The sequence below is a fragment of the Littorina saxatilis genome, linkage group LG2, assembly GCF_037325665.1.
Source record: "Littorina saxatilis isolate snail1 linkage group LG2, US_GU_Lsax_2.0, whole genome shotgun sequence".
Classification (NCBI taxonomy): domain Eukaryota; kingdom Metazoa; phylum Mollusca; class Gastropoda; order Littorinimorpha; family Littorinidae; genus Littorina; species Littorina saxatilis.
In genome coordinates, this window is record NC_090246.1 from 3,314,117 (window position 1) to 3,338,206 (window position 24,090).

At 43.2% G+C, this 24,090-nt stretch overlaps 1 protein-coding gene across 2 annotated transcripts; it reads right to left on the minus strand.

The window, feature by feature from the left end:
• Nucleotides 1–1,977: 1,977 nt before the first annotated feature.
• LOC138958021 (ubiquitin carboxyl-terminal hydrolase 39-like) lies at nucleotides 1,978–24,043 on the minus strand. Of its 2 annotated transcripts, XM_070329050.1 has the most exons (15): nucleotides 23,953–24,043; nucleotides 23,088–23,151; nucleotides 22,607–22,701; nucleotides 20,705–20,841; nucleotides 20,132–20,228; nucleotides 19,792–19,847; nucleotides 18,416–18,641; nucleotides 11,646–11,791; nucleotides 10,988–11,033; nucleotides 9,198–9,375; nucleotides 8,999–9,044; nucleotides 8,181–8,242; nucleotides 5,576–5,720; nucleotides 4,409–4,495; nucleotides 1,978–3,954 (listed from the first exon to the last, which is right to left on the minus strand). In XM_070329050.1, the coding sequence occupies exons 1-15, from the start codon at nucleotides 24,032–24,034 to the stop codon at nucleotides 3,736–3,738; spliced, it is 1,686 nt and encodes a 561-aa protein (XP_070185151.1). In that variant the 5' UTR covers nucleotides 24,035–24,043; the 3' UTR covers nucleotides 1,978–3,735. The 2 variants fall into 2 exon arrangements, with proteins under 2 accessions (XP_070185151.1, XP_070185152.1); XM_070329051.1 differs by lacking the exon at nucleotides 8,999–9,044 and having other exon boundaries at nucleotides 9,152–9,375.
• Nucleotides 24,044–24,090: the final 47 nt, after the last annotated feature.

The following is a 24,090-nucleotide window of genomic DNA, read 5'->3' on the forward strand; positions in this document are numbered from 1 at the left end:
GAGCTTGTTTTTAATCCGAATATAACATATTTATATGTTTTTGGAATCAGCAAATGATGGAGAATAAGATAAACGTAAATTTGGATCGTTTTATAAATTTTTATTTTTTTTTAAATTTTCAGATTTTTAATGACCAAAGTCATTAATTAATTTTTAAGCCACCAAGCTGAAATGCAATACCGAAGTCCGGGCTTCGTCGAAGATTACTTGACCAAAATTTCAACCAATTTGGTTGAAAAATGAGGGCGTGACAGTGCCGCCTCAACTTTCACGAAAAGCCGGATATGACGTCATCAAAGACATTTATCAAAAAAATGGAAAAAACGTTCGGGGATTTCATACCCAGGAACTCTCATGTCAAATTTCATAAAGATCGGTCCAGTAGTTTAGTCTGAATCGCTCTACACACACACACACACAGACAGACACACGCACATACACCACGACCCTCGTCTCGATTCCCCCCTCTACGTTAAAACATTTAGTCAAAACTTGACTAAATATAAAAAGGAGGGAGTCTTAGAAGGCAGGCTAATTTACAGAGCTAATGAGAGCAAGATTTGAACAAAGACAAGGTCTTAAAAAGGAGGGAGTCTTAGAAGGCAGGCTAATTTACAGAGCTAATGAGAGCAAGATTTGAACAAAGACAAGGTCTTAAAAGGGGGATTCTTAAATGGTGATGGGGGGTGGGGGTTAGTTCCACCGTACCCACAATGGTAAATCATGCTCTTATCCCTTGTCAAGGCCCGGACAGACCAGTGGTGGTGCACATGATGGTTTACCAGAGATGAGAACATCTCTTCACTTGGACACATGCCAACAATCAGCATCCAGACTGCTACCGGTGCACAGAGCCAATTTTCTTGTGAATTAATTTCATAAGCCACTGGCATCTGTTAAGAAAACAATTCATTGAACAAAATGCCACCGTGCACAGACAGCACCCAGCCTGTAAAATGTGGGTATGTGACCAAGTGGAGGGATGATTTTATCCCATGTAAAATGTGGGTATGTGACCAAGTGGAGGGATGATTTTATCCCATGTAAAATGTGGGTATGTGACCAAGTGGAGGGATGATTTTATCCCATGTAAAATGTGGGTATGTGACCAAGTGGAGGGATGATTTTATCCCATGTAAAATGTGGGTATGTGACCAAGTGGAGGGATGATTTTATCCCATGTAAAATGTGGGTATGTGACCAAGTGGAGGGATGATTTTATCCCATGTAAAATGTGGGTATGTGACCAAGTGGAGGGATGATTTTATCCCATGTAAAATGTGGGTATGTGACCAAGTGGAGGGATGATTTTATCCCATGTAAAATGTGGGTATGTGACCAAGTGGAGGGATGATTTTATCCCATGTAAAATGTGGGTATGTGACCAAGTGGAGGGATCATTTTATCCCATGTAAACGCCTGGCCAGACCCGTGACAGAGAGTTGAATTGTTAACATAGGAAGGACGGTGCCTTGAAACAGGAAGGAAGGTACCTATGGAACCAATTGTATAACCCTAGCAAAATAATGGGCCATGTGCTCAAACATTCCTGTAACAGTATGCCACTTCCCTGTAATCATTTGACACAAGAACTTGCTTTTGGTCAAAAAGGCATGAGCCTTCGATTTGCATAAAATGAATTTCTGTACTCGTAAATTACTGGCTCAACTGTCCTGTGTTTGCGTGCTATGTCAAAAGAATCTTAGAAATACCTGCTGTTTAAAACTTCAATGCATAACAATAAGGCACTTTATATGAAGAATCCCTCCATGACAGAACAGCTCATTTGAATGATAGTTTATATCTTTTCATGAATTATTTTGTAGTTCAGAAGAGAGTATTGTGTAGACTTGCTCACCTACTTTTGTTCCTATAGCAACGCCAGTGCATTGCACCTGCCTCGCAGTCTGTCCCCCTTTTGCACACACACACACACGCTGACACACACACACACACACACACACACAAACACATTGACATGGTAAAATAGCCTTTAATAACCAGAATGGTTATAAAAACTCACAAACAGAAACAAAATTCACAAGTTTGCAATAAACATTTTGCCATAGCCATCATTCTTTCCTGGTATATGTACTGTCATACTTTCCTGGTATATGTACTGTCATACTTTCCTGGTATATGTACTGTCATACTTTCCTGGTATATGTACTGTCATACTTTCCTGGTATATGTACTGTCATACTTTTAGAGTGGGCAAAAAGAGGATTTAAAATTTTTTTGTTTATGTTAACACTAGCATGCTTTTGGGGTCATTAGTGACCAGAGTAACAGAAAAAAGAGAGAAAAAGAGGGTATTAAATAAGGAAAGTGGGGTTGGAGAGTTTGTTTGTTTGTTTATTTGTTGCTTAACGTCCAGCCGACTACGCAGAGCCATATCAGGACGAGGAAGGGGGGGGGGGGGGGATGAAGGGGGCCACTTGTCAAGCGATTCCTGTTTACAAATGCACTAACCCATTACTTGTGTCCCAGCAGGCTTTAGTAAAACTAAATTAATACCTACTGGAAGATTACCAGTTTCCAGTATGTTAAAATAGGCTTAACCTATCTACTGCTGGACTTACATCAGAACACTAACAGATTAAACTATACATGAATCGCGAGACAAGCGGCAAGAGAAGAGATTTTTGGAAAAAATACAGGTGAATGAGCAAGAAGGCAGAAAAAGGAAAAGAATTCATTAAGAAAAAGAGCATGACAGGAAAGAGGAACCAAAAATCTACCTAACAGCAAACTAGAAAGCTCCTGCGGTTCCAAAAACAGGAGGGGCTTTTAATTTCATAACCGCAGTGCCCCACTGCGGGAGGGGTTGGAGAGAAGGAGAAGAGAAAGAGGTAGAAAGATTAAGGAAGAGAAAGAGGTAGAAAGATTAAGGCAAAGAGAAAGAGATGGGTCTGAAATATTAGGAATAACCCTAACTCAGATTGGCAGCATTTCTTCACCGCAGATATTTTACCCGAAAAAAGTTCTTGCTTTTATTTGTGATTTATAAAACCCCAAAACATGTTCCACTACTGTAAAGAGTAATTTAAATTTTGAACAAATTTACCACAAGAGTATGAAATCAATACAGGTGTATGGGAAGCATGACCTTAAACGTGATACTCAAACTTCCCCTCAACAATCAGCTTTCATCGCAACAACAAATAGGGTAACAGTAGCAAAAGTAAGTTCATCCCTGACAACCGCATCTTGAACACTTTTTCAAACAGGCAGGAATGATTTGCTCAAGGGAACAAAAACATCTCCTGCATTCTAGCAGAACTATCCTAGCAGACATGGGAACAAGGGCACATGAAAAAAGTCTGAAAGTGACCCATGGTTCCAAAATAATACACTAATTCTGAGTATGGATCACAAAACAGCTCTGAAATTGTGTCTTGGAGCGCACAAAATCTGATTTCAGTCACAAATCTGAAGATTCTCATGTGCGAGTATGCATACTCTGTCACAATGCAACTACTCATCATGGCTTTCATCCACATTCACATTTCACACAGTGACGAAGTGCCTTAGGAACTCAGTCATTCTCACCTGTGGTCATCATTCATTGCAAACAATGGTGGCACAATGTTCAACTCCACACTTGACCCCCAACAGAAAGCAATTCATTCTCACAAAGCGTTGGCAGTGGTTGTAAGTCACCATGAACGAAGTCTGGCGGCAATACGACTTTCTCTTCCGATCCTCAACAACTTCACACATCCATATTTATCATCACGACGGTGTTTCCTTCTGCTGTCCGTTGCTATGAGCATCATCTGTGGTGGTGGTCGTGTCTGCCTTGTTGTCAGAAGTTTTCCATCCAGTGGCCTGTGGGGCAGACGCTGTCTCCATGGGTCTGTCTCCTGCTGCCCTCTCCCCTGGCTGCTGATCTTTCCTGGCATGGGGCGCCACGTAGAATGGGTTGGGGATGTCCTCTCGCAGTTCATAAATCTGCAAGTTAATGATGGTTGAAGGATAAAAAAAAAGTTCTAGGGCCAGGAAGAAAAAATAGGGTCAGGCGGGGAATCAGTAAAACACAGATTGTTTTTTTCTTGGCCTTATGCAGTAGTTGTTTAATGAAAGGGAGCCATCATACTTGTACTTTTAGATGGTCTGTTTCACAGCAACATCAAAGATTCATCTCATGAGATCTATGATTATGCATTTGATAATTATAAAAAACAAAAAACTTTCAGAATAAAACAAACAATATAGGCAAACAAATAATAAAATAAAATAAAATAAAAACTACCAACCCGTTTCTGTCTCAAAAAAAAAGACCCTACATAACCAGCCAGACACCAGCTTACCAGTAAGCAATCTGCCTTTTCTCACACTGCAAAAGTTAACGGAATGGCATACAACTACAAGAAATATCGAGAGACAAGAGTGTAGGGCGACTGACCTGGATGTAACTTTCAGAGAGCGTGATCATCTGCGGCAAGATGTCGGCAACGTGCAGGTCCTGCATCTCGTACCACTTGCCTGTTGCCTGCACAAAAAGACACTTACCTTCAGTCACATGCAAAACAACTGATTCTGATTCCTGTCATCACATATCGCTTTTTCAATCAACCTTCTCAAAACGAAATCTACGCTTCTTCGCAACCTCCTTGCTTTCAGCCAGAGATAATGGACTTTGTTCAAGCCAACGGACTGCTTTCATGCTAATGGACTATTTTTATGCTATGCACCAACAATCCTTCCTTTTCATCTTACTTGGAAAGAGCCGCAGCTTTTCTTAGATTATCAAATGTCTTGTCAAGCCAAGTCAATGATTTCTTTAAATGACATTTATCATTTATCTTCCTTGCAATAATGCAAAGCATATCACACAACACAATACATGTACACACAAAACACATCCAGAACAACTGTGCAAAGGACTTTGTGTGCTTTAAGCAGCTATCCTATAAAGGCTTCAAGCAGCTATCCTATAAAGGCTTCAAGCAGCTATCCTATAAAGGCTTCAAGCAGCTATCCTATAAAGGCTTCAAGCAGCTATCCTATAAAGGCTTCAAGCAGCTATCCTATAAAGGCTTCAAGCAGCTATCCTATAAAGGCTTCAAGCAGCTATCCTATAAAGGTTTCAAGCAGCTATCCTATAAAGGCTTCAAGCAGCTATCCTATAAAGGCTTCAAGCAGCTATCCTATAAAGGCTTCAAGCAGCTATCCTATAAAGGCTTCAAGCAGCTATCCTATAAAGGCTTCAAGCAGCTATCCTATAAAGGTTTCAAGCAGCTATCCTATAAAGGTTTCAAGCAGCTATCCTATAAAGGCTTCAAGCAGCTATCCTATAAAGGCTTCAAGCAGCTATCCTATAAAGGCTTCAAGCAGCTATCCTATAAAGGCTTCAAGCAGCTATCCTATAAAGGCTTCAAGCAGCTATCCTATAAAGGCTTCAAGCAGCTATCCTATAAAGGTTTCAAGCAGCTATCCTATAAAGGTTTCATCCAGGGGTCTGCCATTGTAAAAGCCTTTGACTAACAAGGAACAAATTGCAATACCGCTTTTAAAAGACTTGTGGAGGTCTTCAAAAAGAAGGGTTCCACTGTAAAATCCTGCTCATTACCTTATGCAGAACGTGACACCTGTAGGTGCCTCCATGTTTAACGCGCGTTTCACTGTCGTGTACGATGTTTGCTGCCAGGTCGTAGGTCGTGTGCCTGTGGAGCGCTCGCATCTCTGGCGACAACAGCTCCCCGAAGTCGATGTTCCTGACACAGGCAAAGCATGCAGTGCATTGATATTGATTTTTTCAAATGTTCATCATGTACATTACTCTGTATAATTTGTTTATTTGTGATTTGTTTATCATTATTGTCATAAGGTGCTTAGAACTATGTCAGGATTTGATATATAACAAGAAATTCCTCTGATAGGAAAAACACCCCCGTCAAAGGGAAATAACCTTCTCAGTTGGTGGCAGTGAGAATGGTTATTTCCCTTTGACCAACGGGGGTGTCCGTCTATAAGTCGTTGTATAATTTTAATCCACCAATAACTCCCTAACCGTGTGTTTGACTGGTCCCAATTTTTGTAAGGACCGTCTCAGGAATGTATAGAACCTGTTCACCAAGTTTGGTGACGATCGGTCCGTTCATTCTTGAGATCTACTTGCGAACACAAACACACAAATACCGCCACAAACACACAAACACATCGAGTGAAACCTATACACACCCCTATACCGGGGGTGTAAATACACTTCTTATTATTACATAGTCTTTATGAGAACATAACTTGATACTGTCGAACCTCTCCATAATGACAAATCAAGAGACGGACAGAAAGTGGACGTCATTAGTAGTCGCTAAAGACAGGTGGTCACTATGGAGAGGTAAACTCTATCGAAATAACCCCCTCGGGTAGTTTAGGACAGGTGGTCACTATGGAGAGGTAAACTCTATCGTAATAACCCCCTCGGGTAGTTTTGGGCAGGTGGTCGTTTACGAACGGTTGTCACCAGGGCAGGGGATATAGCTCAGTTGGTAGCGCGCTGGATTTGTATTCAGTTGGCCGCTGTCAGCGCGAGTTCGATCCCAGGTTCGGCGGAAATTTATTTCACAGAGTCAACTTTGTGTGCAGACTCTCTTCGGTGTCCGAACCACCCCCCGTGTATACTACATTGGGTGTGCACGTTAAAGATCCCACGATTGACAAAAGGGTCTTTCCTGGCAAAATTGCTTAGGCACAGTTAATAATTGTCTACCATACCCGTGTGACTTGGAATAAGGCCGTGAAAGGTAAATATGCGCCGACATGGCTGCAATCTACTGGCCGTATAAAATTTCATCTCACACGGCATCACTGCAGAGCGCCTAGAACTGTACCCACGGAATATGCGCGATATAAGCCTCATTGATTGATTGATTGATTGATTGATATACAAATTTATACAGGTGTCTTTTCTTCTTCTTTCCTTGTGTGTTGACAGGTATTTTGCAGGTGAGCTATGCAACAAAAACTTTCTTCCATCTTTATGTATACATTTCAACGGATCATAAAGTTAAGGTTATGCTATAACCATGTGTTGTATGTGCCTCTTTTGAATGATCTTGTAATTCTCATTTTGATGTGTATTTCATAATCGTTGACAGGCAGGTTTGACAGGTTGAAGACAATTTTCTGTTTTAATGTATTCATTTTCATGAACAATAAAGTGTTGTTATTGTTATTATAGTGATTGCTAATGCTTAGTTTAGTCCCCCAAGGTGAAACATTTCTATTCTTGATGATTTCAACAGTCAATGGTAACAATGAACAGGGGGCTAACAAGTAGTAAGATAAGACAAGTCGTGTAAGGCGAAAATAAAACATTTAGTCAAGCTCAGTCGAACTCACAGAATGAAACTGAACGCATTGCATTTTTTCCGCAAGACCGTACACTCGTAGCATTGTCTGTCCACCGCTCGTGACAAAGGCAGTGAAATTAACAATACAGAAAAGCGCGGTAGCGGTTGCGCTGAGGAGGATAGCACGCTTTTCTATATCTCTATTCTTTTTAACTCTCTTAACGTGTTTTTAATCCAAACATATCAATCTATATGTTTTTGGAATCAGGAACGGACAAGGAATAAGATGAAAATGTTTTAAATCGATTTTGGAAATTTAATTTTAATCATAATTTTTATATGTTTAATTTTTAGAGCTTGTGTTTAATCCAAATATAACATATTTATATGTTTTTGGAATCAGAAAATGATGAAGAATACAATAAACGTAATTTTGGATCGTTTTATAAAAAAAATAATTTCAATTACAATTTTCAGATTTTTAATGACCAAAGTCATTAATTAATTTTTAAGCCTCCAAGCTGAAATGCAATACCAAAGTCCGGCCTTCGTCGAAGATTGCTTGGCCAAAATTTCAATCAATTTGATTGAAAAATGAGGGTGTGACAGTGCCGCCTCAACTTTTACAAAATGCCGGATATGACGTCATCAAAGACATTTATCGAAAAAATGAAAAAACGTCTGGGGATATCATACCCAGGAACTCTCATGAAAAATTTCATACAGATCGGTCCAGTAGTTTACTCTGAATCGCTCTACACACACACACACACACACACATACACCACGACCCTCGTCTCGATTCCCCCCTCTACGTTAAAACATTTAGTCAAAACTTGACTAAATGTAAAAAAGGCACAAGCAACTATCAAACAAACTGACTTGATTGGGAAGTTGACGATCGTCGGATTCTTCTCTGACACAAAGTAGTTCTTGGTGAATCTCTGTGAAAAAAGCAAAATACTATATAATTCCAAAAAGAAATGACAAGAATCTATGCAATTTAAAGCAAAACTGCAATGAAAAATTAACTACATGGTTGACTTTTATTTCATGCATGTACAGGAAGAGTGGGTTGCTGTGAGGCGATCAATGGTAGGCCCTCCTCACATCAAGACAGATGTATGCATCCATGAAAACACACACACACACACACACACACACACACACACACACACACACACACACACACACTCTCTCTCTCTTTCCCTCCACCAAAGGCTGGCCACAAGAACCAGCATTGCTTATGCTCCATCTCTTCAATGCTCCATCTCTTCAATGCTCCATCTCTTCAATGCTCCATCTCTTCATCTCTTCAATGCTCCATCTCTTCAATGCTCCATCTCTTCAATGCTCCATCTCTTCAATGCTCCATCTCTTCAATGCTATTGTCTTCTTCTACTTCATTAATGGGCTGAAACTCACACCTTCACTCATGTTTTTGCACCAGTGGGTTTTTACATGTATGACCGTTTTTACCCCGCCATTTAGGCAGCCAGCTCTCGGGGGTTACATCCTTGGTATTTTTGCGTTTCTATATCCCACCGAACTCTGACATGGATTACAGGATCACTTGGTCTTGTGCTTGCGTGTACACACGAAGGGGAATAAGACACTAGCAGATCTGCACTTAGGTTGACCCAGCAGGCAGATTGTTGACAAACACCCACAAGCACTACATCTATTTGTTGCCAGCTCACCTTGAAGTAACAGATGATGAATGGCGGGAGCTTGGTCAGCTGAAACCTCTTGAAGGTGTTGTCCTTGTACGTCTTGTACTCTTTCTCTTGTCTTCTGATTACTTAAATAAATGAAACACCCACAAGCACTATATCTATTTGTTGCCAGCTCACCTTGAAGTAACAGATGATGAACGGCGGGAGCTTTGTCAGCTGAAACCTCTTGAAGGTGTTGTCCTTGTACGTCTTGTACTCTTTCTCCGTGGTGCCGTTGAACTTGGCCAGGAGGGAGGCGAAGGGTACCTGGGGTATGATGTTCTCTCTCGCCTCGTCAGGGTACAGGGGTGGGGGTGGGAGGTCGCACGTCAGGTACAACCACTGGATTTCCTCCATGCGTGCTGTGGTGGGTGGTAAAGGAAAGACAGGCAATGTGACATGTTGGGAACAAAAACCATGCCTGTAATAAACAAACTCCAGAAATAATTGTCAGGTTTGTATGGTTTGTGAAAGAGTGAATTCTCTTGCTTTCATTGAGGCAAGCTTTCTACACATGCTCCTTGTCCACGTGTTTCAGACACCCCCCCTTGCTAGTGACTGTCTATAATGTCACAGTGGAAAGTTTTGACTCCATAAAAGCTAGAGTATTCACACTTTGACAACCCATACAAACTCAACACAGTTATTTCCCCAGTTTTTTTATTGGCCAGTGAGGATATTAAATTTCAACATGACATGATTGTGTTCTGATTTAAAATGCTGAAAAAAATGAAGAATTGATACTGACTTTGTGCTAAATGTGAAGAGAGTGAAACTCCAGCACACGCTCAACACAAAACAAGGGGCAACAAGATATGCTGTTCTGTTTTTCCTTCTTTACCCAAAGGAGCTAACAAAACTCTCCTTTCGTCAGAAAGTATATGCTACTGTTTGAAATGACAACAGCTTTTCAGTTGCCTTCTAGGGAGATAATGACACTAAGATCAAGAGCCAAACCGCAGTACGAACTTATATATCAAAATGTCAGCTTGAGATGTGGTTGACAGCACCATAATAAAAAACGCTGGTGCTGGACCCGAGTACTCTTCAGACTGGCTCGCTCCCCCAGTATGAAAGTTTTTGTCTTGTGCACGTGAATTTAAAAATAAAAAATAATTATTTATTTTACACAATTAAAAAAATTATTAGAGTAAAATAAAACATTAAAACGTTCATAATAAACAAAAGTAAACAAGAATTAAAAAAAAAATTAAAAAAATAAAAAAAATAGACCGCCCATGCCGGGAATCGAACTCGGATCACTTTGGCACAGTATGAAAGTTTTTGTCTTGTGCACGTGAATTAAAAAAAGAAAAATATTTATTTATTTTACACAATTAAAAAAAATATTAGAGTAAAATAAAACATTAAAACGTTCATAATAAACAAAAGTAAACAAGAATTAAAAAAAAAATTAAAAAATAAGAAAATAGACCGCCCATGCCGGGAATCGAACCCGGATCCCTTTGGCCACCAAGCCACCACCTTGAATCACTGACACAGTGTCCCTGTCGCTCTCTCTCGTGCTCTCTGTCTCTCTTTCAGTCTCACCGAGACCAAACCTGCACTGTAGTTTCTTTGCCGAGACCAAATTAATCCCCACCCGCTGGCTGGCTTGCAAATTGTCTCGCATGCGATACGCATTTCTTTTCATGACGCACGCGTTCGGCTGTTCTATCAGCTTAATGGCTGGCTGTCGCTCTGATTGAATTCGTCCAACCGTCAAGAACTTTTGTGTTTTTTGGGGCATTTAGGTCCCAGGTAACATTATGAAGTTTTAATACGATCAATCGGACCTATTATCAAGTTAGTGTATCAACTTTTGAAAGAACTGCGCCCAGCAGTTTCCCAGCAATAAGCTGTTAAGTCGAGACAGACAGACACACACACACAATTAAAGTCTGCTGGACCCTCCTACTGCGTACTCGGGGATAAACCAAGGACACCATACTACCAAACGATGGAGACACTTACACACGTATTCTGGAGTAAGGAGAAGTTTTTCTTTCTCTGATTCTGTCTGTGAACATAACAGAAAGAGAATCAACCAATCAGTCTCAACCATACAGGAGAACGAATCACATCTAAAAAGAAGACATGGAAAATGCACCAGCTCTAAATTATGGATATGTTATTAAATACCTTAGGCATCTGAGAATGACAGTTAATAAACATTTAAAAGAATCATGAGCACATATTTTCTCAAACACACAGGAGGACTAATCACAGCTAGGAGGAAAACAATGCACCAGCTCAAATGTTGCATACGTTATTGAATACTTTAGGCAACTAGTAATAACTGAACAAGTAACTTTTCAGGAAAGATACTAATTAATTAGCTTTTTCTTGTTGAACCCTCACAGCAAAATGTAAAAAATAATCTAACTTACATCAGACCTGTTTACCCTCAAACTTAACAAGAGTAATGTTCAAGTAAAAAAATAGTAATCTGATGACCAAATAGTAACCCAGTGCTTACAAACGCCATTATTAGCAAGACAAACCTAATTTGAAACACATTTGAAAATTGTAACCTGGACTCAGATGGAGTATTTTTCCCCAACTTCCCCCCCAAAAGTAATAAATTACTCTAAAATAGTAAGGGTAAACAGGTGATTTACTTCGAACATACCAGGTCAACAGGTGGAATTTTGCGAGTCCAGACCGTCATCCTGCCTCTGAACGTCTTGCTGATGATGCTGCTGCTGAGTTTCTTCGTTCCGTTCAACGCCGAGTGCATGGCGTTCAGAAACCACGACAGAAAGTCTATGCCATCACCTGTTTGCAGGAAAAATCATACAAACTGAAGGGAGGAAGGTATAAACAATGGAATAACTGTCAATACAAAGTGCTGAGCTTTCTTTTTTCTACAAGTATAGACATGACGAGTCTGTCCATTGAAATGTACACTATGTAACAAAAAGGCAAGTTTTACTTCCCAGATTCATCTTTGTGCACACTTTCTTCAGTGTCCAAACACCCCCGTGTGCACGCATGTACATGTTCACAGCAAAAGCCTCGGTGCTTGTAAACATAAATACACAGGGGCAACATAAATACACAGGGGCAACGAATTTTTGTTCTCTAAAATTGGGTAGTGCCGTACTGTATGGCAGCTCGCTTTCCCCATGAGAAAGCAGCCCGAATTTTCATGAGGGTTACCTGACCGGACAATAAATTATAATACACTGGAACCCCCGTTTTAGACTTCCTCCCTTTTATTACCTGGTTTTCTCTCACATGTTCTGTTGATAACCTGTGTAAATTGACCCCCATTTTCAGACACTCCTTTTCAACACCTCATTTTCTCACATCTTTGAAGGTCTTAAAAGGGGGGTTCCACTGTACCAAATACCAATAGCAACTGACCTTGCTGAGTGATCTGAAATATCGAAAATTTTTAATTAAATTTTGATTTAATATAATATACTTACCCAATTCTTATGAATGCATTGACTTTAGTCCCACATGCTAGATGTCGAAAAAACCACTCAAATTACCTGCCCTTAGTAGGGTGGTAACCAAGCTAAAAGCGACGCCATAGCCGTTGCTATGGCCTGACCTTGCTCGGTTACCCATAACCCCCTGCGCACCACGTGAGCGCCAGCATCCGTAATAATCATTCGAGACTATTAAACAAACAAACACCCCAAGGACATAATCCAGCGGGGATGGATGGGAGGGTATTAACTATAAGAATTGGGTAAGTATATTATATTAAATCAAAATTTAATTAAAAATTTTCGATTTAATCACATATTCTTACTCCAATTCTTATGAATGCAGATTCCTCCTAAAGGTGGAGGGAACCTACTTATGTCCTTGTAAGAACCTGCCCTGCAGCAACTAAAACCAGCAATGAACTGGAGCCATCTAGCCGCGTGCAGGAGATATCCCGAAGATAGAAACCGATGAACACATCATCTGATCTCCAGTAAGCCGTTTGCAAAGCTTCGCCTAGGCGACCAGAACGCAACACGGCAATAAAAGAAGCACAAAATCTGTACCCGAGCTGTTGGCAAGCCTCGCATAGGCGAGAGGAACACCACCAGCCAGAGCAGAACACCAGACTCTGGACTCCCGAACGCCTGAAAAGGAATAGAGGGAGGACTGAACGCCCCCCCCCCCCCCCCCTGTTCCAAAACGCACCACTCATAGGACTGTCCTATGAATGTAGCAGAGCCCCTAGAGAGAGACAAATAAAAGATGTCTCTTTCGCTCCATTGTAAAGAAATAAGAACCTGAGCTAAAGCTCGTGGTTCCAAAAGACAGTAACGTCAAAAAAGGGATTAAAAAAAGTCTAACCAGACAGTTAGAAAATCCGAATCTCCCGGAGCGAGAATCCTCCCCAGAGGAGGGAAACAAACACCAGAGGATATTGACCAGGTTTCTGAAACCCCAAAACCTGGCCAAAAACCGTGAACAAACGGCACCAAAAGCCCTAAGGCTACATCCTCTAGCAAACCCCAAAAACGCATGCGCCTCACTGCCCTATAGGGCTGAGGCCCAGAGTAAGTAGAACAAAGTCCCACGCGCTAAACAAGGGGGAGCCTCTAAACCTCGTAAAACAAGGTCCTTTGATCATGCCCACAAGAGCGCCATGAGCAACAGAAGAGAGGCCTATTTGTTTCAAAACAGCTGAGATAGCCGAGACGCCGGAACCTCAAAGAAGAGGCCCAGCTGCCCAAAGCCAAAAACTGAAACAGAGGTGAAAAACCACCTGGCTTGAGAGAGGGGCGCTAAGGAGTTGCACCCCCGCTCTAAATCCCCAATTGGCCAAGGAGGCCAAAAAAGGAGCATACACAGATAAAGTGGAGGAAATATATGCTTCGTGCCCAAAGACCAGAGTCAGAACCCATGATCTAAAACACAAACAGCACGCCTCCAGACCCGTAAGCAGATGGGCCAACCCCTGTGCAAGCCCTGAGAGGACCTGTTGAGCGAGTCGGCCAGATCGCAGAGCTGGCCGGGGAGATATTCCCCTGAGAAAATGATTTAGTGTGAAAACCCAATCAGAATCCCTTATACTCTGTCTGACAGGGAGTGAGAACTTGCTCACCCCAGCTAGTTCACATAAGAAGCAACAGAAGAATTGCCCGAATGCAACAGGACATGCCTGTAAATAGCCAAAAAGAAAGGCTAGTAGACTAAGAGCTACTGCTCCTAACCCCAGGCAAAAGAGAAGCCCAAGGAGTTGCGTCTACATCACAGCCTCAAGACTGCAATTGCCAGTGCAGGCCCCATCCAGACGAAAACGCATCCATAAAGCGGTCTAAGTCCAGGGGGAAACAAAGCTAGGGAAAAAAGACCCCTGAGCGATCCAAAAGGATTCCAGCCACCTTCCCGCGTGGAGGAACCCACTCTGGAGGAGGACCCTCATGTCCCAGACCTGTGAGGCCGAACCCCCCAAAAAACTTGAGGAAAGACTAGAGGGCCAGCATAGCTATCGATACCGTCCGACCGAAGATCGGGTCTAAAGACCCCGCAGAGGCCTGCTCTCGTGCCAGTCTGGCAGTGAAAAGAGCTTAAAGCCTCCCTATTCTCTCTTGTGTGAAGAACAAACCTTCCAAGAGACAAAGTCGAACAGCATGCCCAGGTAAAAAACCTGGGATAAGGACAGCTCGGAATTTTGCCTGGTTACTGAGAGCACCAGGCAAAAAGCCTGGTTCAACACCAAAAGAAAGTGCAGCTGACAAGCTGATTGACCTTGAAAAAGCTCAACCAGCCCCCGAGATAGTCCAGAGACCAACACCCCCAGAAACCGAGCCCTTTCCTGTGTGCAGAAACGCAGAAGGAAAGCTCATGTGAGAGCACCGAGGAAAATCTCAGCCAAAGCTGAAAGCTCTAGCCCATGCCGACCCACCTCTCGCAGAGAGGGAGGAGACACTGAACCAAAACACCCCTTTGTAACCGGGAGCGCATAAACGCGCTGCCAGAGGTCCAAGAAGGAAGGGAAAGATTCCAGCTATTGAGTAGGTTTTAACAACCCCCGAAATAGCCTGACCCTTGCTTCCTGCAACCAGCGTGAAATCAAACCCCTTGTAAAAGAAGGAGATCACACCAAGCAAAAACAGTGTGGGCCTAAAACGTCACCGAGAAACTCCTCCGCTCAGTGACGACCCTAGCCCAAGCTGCCAGCAGCCTGGCTAAAGCCTTATCCAAGGCATCCTCCCTAACCCAAAAGAGCGTTCAGGGAGGATAAGATTGCCTATAAGAAAGCACAGAAGAGAGTCTCAACCAAAGCAGAAAACTCCAAACCATGCCATCCTAGCTCCTCCAGAGAGGAGAGGGAGGAGTAACATCATGAAAACTCCATGTTCCGTGGTCTGTAAGAGAAGCCAGAAACTAGCCCCTGGCAATAAAAAAAAAGTCCGGATCAGACCCTGAGCCTGAAAATTCCCTGCTATCTTCTTCCGCACTAAAAGTGAGGACGAAGCAGCCTGAAACCCCGAAGCCAGCAGACCCCTGCGTATGAAGCAGCGGGAAAGGTGTAGGCTGAAGACCACTATCCTAAGGTGCGGATCAAGCCAAAAAGTGTGGCATGTGGTAGGCAATCACCGCAGACTCAGCAAATGAAACAAATTGCGAGAAAGCCTGTGAAAACCCAAAGCCATCCCGGAAGAGGAAGGAAGAGAGACACCCCCAACCTATCCGGGACAAAGTAAACTGCAACAGCAGCCGCTCTATGTATGGGAAGCCTACAACCAGTAGGCAACCCTATACACTCCCCCTCCTCAAACAAGGAGTCCGAACCTAACCACCAGTTGTGTAAAACACAAAAGGAGGGGAGACAGGGGAGGTCGCGCACTAAATACTCCTGCCGATAACACCGCCAAGAGTGTGGATGAAAAGCGTGATCAGTCTCTGACTGCCAACCCAAAACCGCCCACCTGAACAAGAGGTGGGGGGAAGAGGGGTTGGTAACTGGCACAGATCTCTGCCGAGAAGGAGAGAGAGTGGAGAAACAAGACAAAGCCGGGCCCGGCGCGTCTTACCCCACCCGCTGTGCGAGAGAAGCATCCCAGTGCTAAGAACCAGACTACCTGGTTTGAACCACAACTCACCCCAAGTGGGGAGGGGGGTGGTCCAGCAAAGCCGTAACCCCTAGAGGGGGTAAAGACTGAATAGAGAAACGGCTGTAAACGGCCGATCCTCACTCGTCCACCTGCCAAAGTCAAGTAGCCCTATCACTCACCCACCCCTAGGAGGGGGGGGGGGGGGGTGACCTATGCTGGCTAAGGACAATGACCACTGGCCAGGCGATACTATAGCCGAGTCCCCGCAGACCATTGTGAATACAAAGAATGGGAGACTGGAGAGAAAGAGTATGTTCTGTCTCCGCCTGTCACAGGTAGACAGCCGGCACAGCCCGTGCAGAGAACAAAACGGAGCAAAGCTCATTGTTCCCTGACCACTGTGCGAGACACCCTGCCGAGAACAAAAGAGAGTCAAGCTCATTGTTTCGCGACCGCTACCCGCGACAAGCGCGGGCAGCTAACACAGCCACCTGTCCCAAATGGAGCAGAGAAGGAGTATGTAACGTAGCCTGGAAAGCCGTACATAGTAGCACCCCCGCTGTGAAGAAAAGCCTGAGCCACGCCATGCCCCAGATGGGGAGGGGGATGGCTCGTCACAGCAGTAAGAGCGACGGAGAGAGACGAACCGAGCAACGGCCGACCCCCCTCCGTCCACCTGCCGTAGTCCTATAGCCCACCGCCCACCCTCCTCGATAGGGGAGGAGAACGATTGTCGGGCCAGGACAATAGAGGCACAGACTGTGAAGACAGTCCAACAGCGCCCACCCCGTCCAACCCAGAGGGAGGGAAAGGGTGGAACGCTACTCCAGCCCCCACCCGATCCTGCCCGGTGGGCGGGAAAGAGTGAGCCACTGATACCCCCCCCACCCTGCCCCAAATGGAGCAGAGAAGGGGTATGTAACGTAGCCTGGAAAGCCGCCACCCGAACGCGCCCGGGGGGCGGGAAAGGGTGGGAAGCTAACACGGCCCCCTGCCCGCAAAGGGCAGAGTGGGACAAGCCCTGGCCGTGACTTACCGTGCCCCCCCACTCCCCCTTCCTCACGGTAAGGGGGCTGCATGACCGACCCAGCAGTGCTGTTTTTAAAGCAAGCCGAGCGGCCAAAGCAGGCGGGGAGCTGGCCCCCTCTCCTAAAGGAGAGAGTGCTCGCGAACAACCCAGTCTACCAGTGGCAGAAAGGACTGAACCGAACTGGCCGTTTGCACCAGGCGACGGTGCGACGCAGGAGCGCCCCCCCTATCCCCCCCCATTGGCGGGGGGCTGCGTAACACACTGTGAAGTACCGGCGGTAATCAGAGTGGTTAGACGCAGGCAGGGAGCAGGCCCCCCCTCCTAAAAGGAAGGGGTGCTCGAGAACAGCCCAGAGCCACCAGAGGCAAAAAACGGGCTGAACCGAACAGGCCATTTGCACTTGACCACAGTGCGAAGCTGACGAACGGGAGGGCGGGAACCGCCGATCGCGCCTGAAACAGCTGAGAATACAGACCAAAACATCGTTAAGTCCCCCCAAAAGGAGGACATTGACTGATTCCTCTTACTCAGAGAAAGGGGAAAGAATAGCCACACGGCCACCCCCCCCCCCCCCATCAGTCGCACCGACGACGATCCAACAAAAAGTCTATAAGGAGCCTAAAGGCTGATTAACCCCAACAGGGGAAGCGAGCTGTGAAAGAACTGAACCCGCCCTCGGAGGGATAGGAACATAAAAAGAAGTGCTGTTTGACGGATCTACGACCCGCATAATAGGCAAATCAAAGTTCTTAGGCTACTCTTAGGTATAGTTTTCTAAACCAGGCTAAGAGCCTTGTCACCTTCCAGTCTCGCGCCAAGTTTAGCTTTGTTGTCGGCCATTTTAAGACCGGCGAAAAACAGTCACCCAGAACAAAAAACTTCTGCGTGCGTGTTCAACACAAAGCTATCAACATTTATACCAAACATAAACAGGAAAGATCTCACCAAAAGGTAGACGGACAGGTAGACCCACAGGAAACCGGCTAGTCTCACGGACAAGCAGGCAAGCGAAGGCCAAAAGTGAGTGACAAAATTCCGACACGTCCACCGTGTGTTGTCGAAAGTCGAGAATGATTATTACGGATGCTGGCGCTCACGTGGTGCGCAGGGGGTTATGGGTAACCGAGCAAGGTCAGGCCATAGCAACGGCTATGGCGTCGCTTTTAGCTTGGTTACCACCCTACTAAGGGCAGGTAATTTGAGTGGTTTTTTCGACATCTAGCATGTGGGACTAAAGTCAATGCATTCATAAGAATTGGAGTAAGAATATGTGATTAAATCGCTTCTTGCTGCACAGAACCACGGCCTGCAGCATCTCGTGGGGTTCCAGTGTACCAAATACCAATAGCAACTGACCTTGCTGAGTGATCTGGAATCGCTTCTTGCTGCACAGCACCACGGCCTGCAGCATCTCGTGGGGCGAAACGTGCGCCTTGAAGTTCCGTGGGTTCCACAGTTTACGGATGAGCTCTCCGAACCTTTGCACCAGTAGAAACTGCTGGTCGCCCGGGGGCCGCTTGATCTTGCCGTAGTTCTCCTCCTTCAGGAAGTAGTTCCGGAGAGGAGTGACATGGGAGAGGGACTGAAAACAGGTCAAAGTTAAGTGAAGCATAATAAATGAAAACATTTAGGTCAGTGGATATGAACACACTTAAAATTGAAAACTATAGTGCACCTTGGTTGTTAATTATAAATTAGCAGGGATCGCGCTAGGATGTTTCAAATTGCGTACGGCTTACGCAATGTCGGCCAAAAAACGCGTAAAGCAGAACCGATTTTGCGTCACACTATAACACAGTTAAATCATGACGATGTGCGAAAAAACGAGGACAACTTTCGCTGCATGCCGTTTTGAATGAATCAAAGACAGGCTTGAACTGAAAGCGTCTCTCGGCCTAGATTTGGCGCCACACGCCCAGTGCATTTTGGGTGTATGTTCTGTTTCAGAAAACCGACCGGCGTTGCTTTGCGTCGCTTGCGACACTCTTATGCCGAGAGCACGTCACCTCATTTTGTTTTATCCAAAACAGACTTTAGATTTGAACTCACGCGCTTGTGCTATGTTTGATCCAGAACAGACTAGAGATTCTAAACTCGCGCGCGTGTGCTATAGTCTGATTCAGTATTGGGATGTGCTGCTGAGCATGCCGTTTTGAATAGAAGTTGTTTTGCGTACGCGTTACGCATAAGCGCCGGGAAAATGCGTGGGCGGATTTTAAAACGCGTCAAATACGCAAAAAACATGCGTTAACGCGATCCCTGTCTTAGTTTAGTGAGGCAAGCTTTCCACAGATGCTCCTTGTTCATGTGTTTCAGACACACCCCTCACTAGTGACAAGCCTATAATGTCACATGGGAAAGTTTGACTCAATAAAAGCTAGAGTATTCACTTTTTCCCAACCTAACCAACTCAACAGAGTTATTTCCAAACATCGACTATTTAAGAACAATTACAAACAGATCTAAACTCTGTCATATACAGAATAGCCATACCTATAACAGGCAGGTTGATAAAGTCAAACAGTACTGAGCAGGCTGATTGTCTCAATGCCCAGTTGCTTCGACTATAAAGCCTGTCCTTAACTGGGCCAAGTCGACTACACGAAGTATACTTCGCCAAGCTGGACGCACAGAGCTTTAGCACTGAGTTTTCGGTAAAAAGACTTCAATTAAGGACAGGCTTAAATCCTGGACAAAGCTGGATGAAGACACATGAGAAGGCAGTACTGTACCTGCAGCACCACATTGCAGTAGTCATTGGCCTTGATGTTGTTCAGACCTACAATACCTGAAAACAATAAAGAGAAAAAAGCTTCAGTAGTACATCAAAAACGTATTATAACAGTTCTAGCCAAAAAATAGCAATTGAACTCTACTAGCACATCATGTATTGAAATGCAAATTTTCAGAATATTACATTCATCCGAACAGCCCCACTTTTCTGTTTTTTAAATTTATTTCCTTGTTTATTTTTTTCATTTTTATTTTTACACACAATAGGGGTGCATCTACTACCAAGTGAAGTACTCCATAAAGGTGTTATAACAAGAAGAGCAAAAGTGATCAACTTACCTGGCAGGTAGGTAGTGCCGTCATACGCTCTGGACATTTTGGGATTGGAGTCCAGTCTGGCAATCAGGCTCCTCTCAAATGTAGGATTCAGGACATACTGTGCAAAAAAAGAAAATTGAACAAATCGTCTTTAAAAAAGAAAAGAGAAATGTACAGCTGCGAGTCAACAACTGAAAACTTGTGTCAAACTAAAGCAAATGCAAATACACCTCTCTCATACAGATCATGGATTCTTTATAAAGGATTTTTATTTTCCATTCATTATTTTTACCCCGGTCAAACCAATTAACAATCGACACGTCTGACCGAGAACCCATTTTTTTTTTTAATCCATATTGGCAAATCTCAATCGGTAAAATAGCGGAAATTACCGGTAAACGCGATCCCTGTACACAACTGTTGTGCAACTTTGCATCAAGCTCTCAAGAGCTGGACCAGATTTTGTATGCCACTATTACCCTTTCGCTGCCAATCACATGAAAACAAAGTTTCAGTACTACACTAACGTTTGCTTGCACACTTGTTTGTTTGCCAGTTTGGCTGTCCGGTTAGTGTTTGACAGAAGTCACTCACAATGATGTCTTCCAAGGAAGAGTCGATGATCTGGTAGTTGTCGGGGATACAGTAGAACTTCTGTGTCTGTAGGTTGAGGAACACATGGTGGCCCTCCAACACACTGTGGGTGTAGGCGTGGGTGTTGTTGCCCCTTCCTGCAAACATCACGTCAATCACTTTACACAACTCACAGTCAACAACATCTCTTTATCCTACATAAAGTCTGTAAACATCACGTCAATCACTTTACACAACTCATAGTCAACAACATCTCTTTATCCTACATAAAGTCTGTAAACAAAAGCTGCCAGAGATTAGAAGAAACAAGTCGCGTAAGGCGAAATTACTACATTTAGTCAAGCTGTCGAACTCACGGAATGAAACTGAACGCACTGTATTTTTTCACCAAGACAGTACAGCTTCATCAATCCCCGCGAGAAGTAAATCGCTCACCTCCCACGTGCAAAACGCAGTGAAACTAACACGCCAGAATAGCGTGGTAGCGTATTGTGCTAAGCAGGAAAGCACGCTTTTCTGTATACTTGTTAACTTTCTGAGCTTGTTTTGAATACAACCTATCATATCTATATGTTTTTGGAATCAGGAAACGATAAAGAATAAGATGAAATCATTTTTGGATCGAATTTTTAAATTTTAATCGTAAGACTAATTAATCTATTTTCGTTAATTGTGATCACATTTTAAGAGTAAACATGACATATGTATATATTTTTAGATTCAGAATGTGATGAAGAATACGATGCAATCAATTTTAAATCTGTTTGCGAAAAATCGATTTTAATGACAACTTAATGAGCAAACTCATTAATTAATTTTTAAGCCTCCAAGCTGAAATGCAATACCAAAGTCCGGGCTTCGTCGAAGATTACTTGACCAAAATTTCAACCAATTTGGTTGAAAAATGAGAGCGTGACAGTGCCGCCTCAACTTTCACGAAAAGCCGGATATGACGTCATCAAAGACATTTATCAAAAAAATGAGAAAAAAAGTCTGGAGATTCCATACTCAGGATCTCTCATGTCAAGTTTCATGAAGATCGGTCCAGTAGTTTTCTCTGAATCGCTCTACACACACACACAAAGACACACACAGACACCACGACCCTCGTCTCGATTCCCCCCTCTACGTTAAAACATTTAGTCAAAACTTGACTAAATGTAAAAAGAAGTCAAATTTGGAACAACTCCAATCCATGCATACCCGAGAGAGACCACCCATGTCATAACTAAACCATATACGCACATGTGGTATTATCATGTAAATGAGGTCGTGTCAAACTACAGTCTAGCAGGGACCTAATTTTCCTCTGCTCATGATGACCAGTCACCAAGACAAACATCATTCTCAAAACATTTTTGCGTTTGCTGTTTCCTCTGGAAGAATTTGAGAGCTGTATCAGGATTGATTGGCAGTAACATTGTCAACATACAAACTGAAACAAACTGCAGAGGTTCTTTGTACATACAAACTAAAATGCTTACAGTAGAACAGACTTCTTGTGCAGTCAGTTAGTCAAAGGCAATAAACAACAGTGAGGTTAGACACAGACAAACTTTGTCATGTCTCTTCCAATTAGTCTTCCTTTTCTTCTTCAGTAAAAACTAACCATCAAATATAATTAACTAATCTATACACGAAGAACTCTTAAAGCAAGGAAGAAATCTAACTATTTCATAACCAGCACGTTACAAAATTTTGCTTTTTTTCTCACAAAAGGAGTGGTGAAGTACGGTGGAACCCCCTTTTAAGACCTCTACAAATCTAAAATGGGGGTAATTTGACAGAGTCAGAGGTCATCAACAGAAAGTCTGAGAATGAGATAACAAGGTCTTAAAAAGGAGGGAGTCTTAAAAGGGGGGTTCCATGGTAGTAACAAATACACGCCAGCAAATATCTCACCTTGAAAATATTTGCCACAGACGAGGCAGGCATAGCAGTTGATGTGAGACAATGACACTGAACACAGCTTCTCAAAATCAAAGTCCAGCACCGACCTGCAAACAAAGAAAATGATGCACCTCATACGGAAATGTTCAGCCGGCCAGACATTTGCGCTGCCTAACACGACTCTCTACTAAGAGTAAGACTCCTTATTGCTCAGGTAAGTAAACAACTAGGTGAAAGTTAAAATTCATTATTCTAAGTCTTAAATTTAAAACAGAATTGCACTATATGTCATGAGACAGTTGAAGTTCTCCACACTGCACAAATGACCCTTTCTTTATTATTTTTAACCAGGACGCATAGAAATGAAAAGATGAGGCAGAGAAGAAAACATAACTTAATTAAGACAAATAGGTCCCATACAATTTACAAAACTGGTATCTGACATGGACAGGTTCTGAAAAAATCTAAAATGTAATGTTACAGAATTCAGTACCTGTTAATGGTATCCAGATATGGACAAGATCTGCTTCTGTCCACTTTGGCTTGCTTGACTGGGACTGAAAAATGATAAAATTCAAATCAGCAAAATCACAAACTTGGCCGCAGTAGCAAGCAATGCAGGCAATTTAAGCCAGCTGACACTGTGACAGGTGACATAGGTCGAACGCATCAGGCACCGTGAGATGTGTTTTATCATTTTTAGTCCAACCGTATCTAATTGTTCTATGAACACATACATCATCCTCAACAGGCAATTTTGGCGCAAGTCAATTTCTACAACTTTTCAGGGGAGAGAGAAAACTGTTTGAAGTGTTACACCATTCTCTGGTTTTCTTTCTGGGACTTACGCCATTTTCTGCACATGAAAAAATAAAACGCCATTTCTTCACTGGTGGATTTCACCACTTCCGGGTATCGCATCTTGATTCTGAAAGCATCAAGTAACGGAGAATGAGTTACTTAGTCCAAAGCGCAAAATTGCGTGACGACATTTTATTTGTTACTGCTGCCTGTCTGTATGGAGAGGCTCCTTGTCCTACGGTAAAACTACTAAAAAGCCAGTTCGTTAGTTTTTATTTTCAGAGCAATTGATTAAGCTGAGCCATGCATTTCATATGCCTCATGTACACTTTACTTTAAAAGGAAAGCTTACCCTGTCATGATTTATACCCGGGTAAAAAAAAGAACGCAATTTCTTATGAAAAAGACTGTGACTGTGTGAGTGTGTGTGAAAAGAGAGAGAGACTCAGAGAGAGAAGAGCGAGAGATTAAATATTAAAACAGATTAAGTACATGGGTGAGTGTGGTTTTGTGTTCACTTGTGTTTTGGAAAGATATCGTACATGCAAGCATAATACCTGCTTCAGAACCGTCATCTTTTCGTGAATTTTCACGTTTTACAGACGGCATCGGCCTTCCCCGCACACTGGGCGACGCCATTTTGCCTGTACAATGTGACAAACGTCATCAAATCATGAGTAAAAAGCGAAACCTCA